The 5,000-nt window shown below is 45.0% G+C and overlaps 1 protein-coding gene across 4 annotated transcripts in view; it reads left to right on the top strand.

The window, feature by feature from the left end:
* The window catches only part of gfra2b (GDNF family receptor alpha 2b), a 124,660-nt gene that overhangs the window by 28,868 nt on the left and 90,792 nt on the right, over nucleotides 1-5,000 (top strand). For all 4 annotated transcript variants that reach the window (XM_035991835.1, XM_031287880.2, XM_031287879.2 and 1 more), the window contains one exon: nucleotides 4,733-5,000. This exon is cut by the window's right edge and continues 32 nt beyond it. In XM_035991835.1, coding sequence (XP_035847728.1) covers nucleotides 4,733-5,000 — 268 coding nt within the window. The remainder of the gene's footprint in view (nucleotides 1-4,732) is intronic.

Below are 5,000 nucleotides of genomic sequence, written 5' to 3'. Positions count from 1 at the left end.
TTTGTCACTTTTATCTGTGCAAAGTTGTTTTTGTGACATTTTAGTTGCTTTTTCAACTATTTAAACATTTTTTTCTACGTTTTTGTCGTTTTTAACATTTTTGTTAATTTTCGTCGTTATTGTCAAAAACATTTTTTGTTATTGTCGATTTTTTTCCAATGTGTTTGTCAATTATTTCAATGTTTTTTTTCAACTTTTTTTTCTGTTTTTTTTTTTTTCTGTTTCTTTCTTATTAATGCTGCGTTCCAGTCAACCCGTAACTCGACTCACAACTTTATAACGGTGAAAGTGCCCTGGAACGGCAGTCAAACCCGTAATAGATATAAATAGACATAAATAGGCAACGTAAAGTAATTCCGCACATTGTAATCAAAACTATACACATACGATTGTGTACTACTACAGGTTATGTTTATTAAATGAGGCCCAAAATATGTCACCGACTAGAAATCGCTAGTATCAGCTAGCGCTAGCTAACGTCAACGTTAACATCATTTTTTCTGCTCACCAGTTCTGTCGGTACACGATCCGTTCTGCACGTGCGCAAGATAATACTGTTTTACCGAGGATACGACCTGCACGATCTGTTCCACGCTAGCCTATGGCTAGCCTCCACCGGGAAGCTAACGTTAGTTTAGCTAACAGCTAATTCGGCTAACCGCTAGCTGACAGCTAGATTCAGTCTAAAATAACGTTAACTCAAACGTAATGGGAAAAGCAGCTACAGCTAAATTAAGACTTCACAGTAATAACAATAAAGACAAGTATTGAGTGATTGGATTTTAAATGAGCACAAGTAAAGTAGAACTGACGTAACAGCTGTTATATATGTTAGGTGTTTGTTATATATGTCAACGGATATTTTCAAGTTTTATTTTGAGGGTCTTTTAAAGTTATTACATGCTGTCTCAGCTAGCAGTTAGCCGAATTAGCTGTTAGCTAAACTAACGTTAGCTTGCCTGTGGAGGCTAACGGCAGACCGCTACAATCAGCTAGCAGTTAGCCGAATTAGCTGTTAGCTAAACTAACGTTAGCTTGGCTGTCGACCGGAAGCGTGGAACACATCGTGCAGTGTCGTAAATCCTCGTACAACCGCGCATGCGCGAACATTTTGCGCATGTGCAGAACGGATCGTGTACCGACAAGTTCCATTTCCACTTTCTCACAGCCTGCTGCATTGAACGCTTCACCTACATGAACACCTTCCCGTAACCAACGGCGCCGTCATTACGTCGACCAGCGTAGGACGCGGAGTGCAAGCGTAGGGTTCAGTTCGCTGGGAAAAAATTCTACGGTTCTGCAGAAACTGTACCCAAAAAAGCCAAACATTCAGCCACATCCGAAGCCGAATCCTGGATTGTTTTGGTCTGATAGTCCGGTTGGTTCGGGGTGGTGTGAAAGCTCATCTGAACTCGGATCAAACAAACAAACTCTGGTCCGCTTGAGAAACGGGGGTCTCGGCTTTAGCTTCCAAGTGAACTAGAGCTCAGTTCACTTCAGGTGAGAACGCGATCCGACCCAAATACAGGAAGTGAACCAAAAACAGAGCATTTACTAGCCTGCAGTTTCAACTTTGCACAGAATTAACAGACTTAGATATGATTTAAGAGACGATAACTCTATAAATAATCTATAAGCTGTTCTGAGCACACATCGCTGGTCGTCTGTGTGACATCATCAGTCTGTGTGACATCATCATTTCTCTCCTTTGCTCGCTGTCTGTCAGCTGGTCACATTGTTTGTCTTCTTCTAAAATATTAGAAACACTAGAGCAGAGCCAGAAAACCCAAAACGTTATAAATTAGACGTTGCTCCATTATTTCTGAGAGCAGAAGTGTCGGCAGGTTTCGGATATTCTGTCCAATAAACAGGCGACGGTCTCGATCCCGTAACGTGTGTTTACAGTGTTCGGTGCGTTTGACAAACTGCAGTGTGAACGCAAGCCGAGCCAAATGAAAAATGCAATAATTGTTGCGGCTGTAAGCAGTCCAACAAAGTGCTTCCGTGAGGGACTTAACACTGAGAGATGCATAAACACACTGTGACGTGCTCGAGCATGCACGCGTTTTCTGAGACGTGCGTGTCACGCAGGCAGTGTGCAAGCTCTAACCTGTTAACATGGGAGCCGAAATAAAAACGGACACGCCACGCAGCTGACACGCTCACGCCACGCAGGCGGTGTGCAGGAGCCCTAACGCACCGCAGACGCGCCTGGTGGAAAATAGGGGTGAAGGAACTTTGCATTGCAGCTTGTTTCGCCACTGCAGACTGCAGCACTCTCACATCAGTCACAAAATAGAGTCCAGGTTGAAAAATACCGGAGTTCCCCTTTAATGCAACCCCGCCACCTTACTTGGTTCAACCCATGACATCATCAACAAGAGCACAAAAGCAGGAAGTGTCGGGTCGCCGCCCCCTATAACACCTGAGAGCATGCAGGGCATGGGTGAGTCAAACAGAAAACTCAAGGATGAAATCAATAAGCAATAACTGCTTGTTTGGGGGAAATAATACTGAAGACAAACCAACCCGGGACAGTAAATGTTTGCAAATGAGAATCTGTTCTCAGTCGACTTAAAAGGTTAAAAAACAAAAAAAGGAAATGTTTGAAATTTGACAATGGTAGGTGAACAAAGGTCAGATATGATATTGCATAAAAGTCTAGTCTAAAAATGGCATAGCAACCTGTGCTTTAAAAAAAATAATAATGTAAAAATTGAGAATCGAATCGAACCGTGACCTTAATCGAAAATTTGGAGGATTTGGAGAATCGTGACACCCTTAATTAACATAGGTTGAACATACAGTATTAAGTTAAAGTACTATTAAAATAGGAGTGTAAGATATAAAACAGAAGTCGTACCATTTCAACTTGTTAAAGGTGAATATGTTCTAGTTTCTTCTCTGGGACAGTAAACTGAATATCTTTGAGACAAACAAAACATTTGAGGACCTCTTCTTGGGCTTTTGGGAGACACTGATCCACATTATTCACCATTTTCTGACATTTTAGAGACCAAAAATAACCACCATTGCAGTTGCGGCCCCAATGCAAATGTTTAGGCTAACTGAAGCATCATTCTGACTGGATTTGTAATTTAGCTGGGGTGATTTAGATCTGTATGCAGGTCATTGTTCACCCCCCTTCAGTAATAATTACAGCCACAATGACATACTGTGTTTCTGTGAAGTGACGGCTCCTAAAGTGGATCTCTGAGGGTTTTTTTCTTCTGTGGAAAGAGCTGCTTGTACTTGTACTGTGTTTTTTATCAGCTCAGTGTGAAACCTGACCTGTAGGACCTGTAAACATTGTTTAACAACGTCTACAACAAGAGGTGATGAGTGCAAAGTTAGCGCGACCCAAAGAGTCCCAATGGAGAACTCAATGGGAAATATGCCAAATAACAGACTTTTCCTTTGAAGCTTGGCTGATAAATGACTGATTGCTTTGCACTTGTTTTCAGAAGTGTACCATGACAACAAGGGCTGCAACTACGGATTATTTTCATTGCTGATTAATGTTTGGATTATTTCCTTCTAAATGGATTAGTTGTTTGGTTTCTAAAGTGTCATAAAATGGTGAAAAATTTGGATCAGTGTTTCCCAAATTCCAAGACGATGTCCTCGCTCTTACATCCTCCCTCCTTCACCCTCGTTCATAGCTCCTCAGAGATCCCTCCTCCATCCTCGCTCATAGCTCCTCAGAGATCCCTCCTCCATCCTCGCTCATAGCTCCTCAGAGATCCCTCCTCCATCCTCGCTCATAGCTCCTCAGATGTCCATCCTCGCTCATAGCTCCTCAGAGATCCCTCCTCCATCCTCGCTCATAGCTCCTCAGAGATCCCTCCTCCATCCTCGCTCATAGCTCCTCAGAGATCCCTCCTCCATCCTCGCTCATAGCTCCTCAGAGATCCATCCTCCATCCTCGCTCATAGCTCCTCAGAGATCCCTCCATCCTCGCTCATAGCTCCTCAGAGATCCCTCCTCCATCCTCGCTCATAGCTCCTCAGAGATCCCTCCTCCATCCTCGCTCATAGCTCCTCAGAGATCCATCCTCCATCCTCGCTCATAGCTCCTCAGAGATCCCTCCTCCATCCTCGCTCATAGCTCCTCAGAGATCCATCCTCCATCCTCGCTCATAGCTCCTCAGAGATCCCTTCTCCATCCTCGCTCATAGCTCCTCAGAGATCCCTCCATCCTCGCTCATAGCTCCTCAGAGATCCATCCTCCATCTTCGCTCATAGCTCCTCAGAGATCCATCCTCCATCCTCGCTCATAGCTCCTCGGGGCAGGAAAAAGAGCTTTGAGACGGCCTTTACGAAGGAGGGCCAGGGAAAATAATGGACAGATTAATCGACAATGAAAATCAAACTTTTGCAGCCCTACAACACTGGCTTAGCCACACCAGGGGCTGGGTTAGCTCCGTTGGTAGAGCAAGTGCACATATATAGAGGATTACTTCTCAATGCAGCGGCCGCGGGTTCGACTCCGACCTGCGGCCCTTTGCTGCATGTCATTCTCCCTCTCTCCCCTTTCATGTCTTCATCTGTCCTGTTGAATTAAAGGCCTAAAATTCCCCAAAAAATAATCTTAAAAAACGTCAGTCCACAAACCAATGGGTGACGTCACAGATGCATTATTTTTTTACACTCAATGCCACAGACACATTTCAATCCCTTATTAGCGTTTGAATCCCTCCTTTCTGTTTCCTCCTCTCTCTCCCTTCTTCCAGATGTGTGTGTGTGCGACTCTGAGCTGGGCTCCCCCGGCTGGAGGGAACCTCTGGACTGCGTCCGAGCGTCTGAACTCTGCAACCAGAACGGCCAGTGCAGCTCCCGCTACCGCATCATGCGCCAGTGCCTGTCCGGCGGGGACAAGGAGCGCAGCGCCATGCTGGCCTCTAAGGAGTGCCAGGGGGCGCTGGAGGTGCTGCAGGACTCGCCTCTGTACGACTGCCGCTGCAAGAGAGGCATGAAGAAAGAGCTGCAGTGTCTGCAGAA

The sequence above is a fragment of the Sander lucioperca genome, chromosome 14 (genome assembly GCF_008315115.2).
Source record: "Sander lucioperca isolate FBNREF2018 chromosome 14, SLUC_FBN_1.2, whole genome shotgun sequence".
In the NCBI taxonomy this organism is placed as follows: Eukaryota; Metazoa; Chordata; class Actinopteri; order Perciformes; family Percidae; genus Sander; species Sander lucioperca.
Note: the sequence above shows the minus strand (reverse complement) of the source record. Positions and strands in the feature narration are given on the sequence as shown.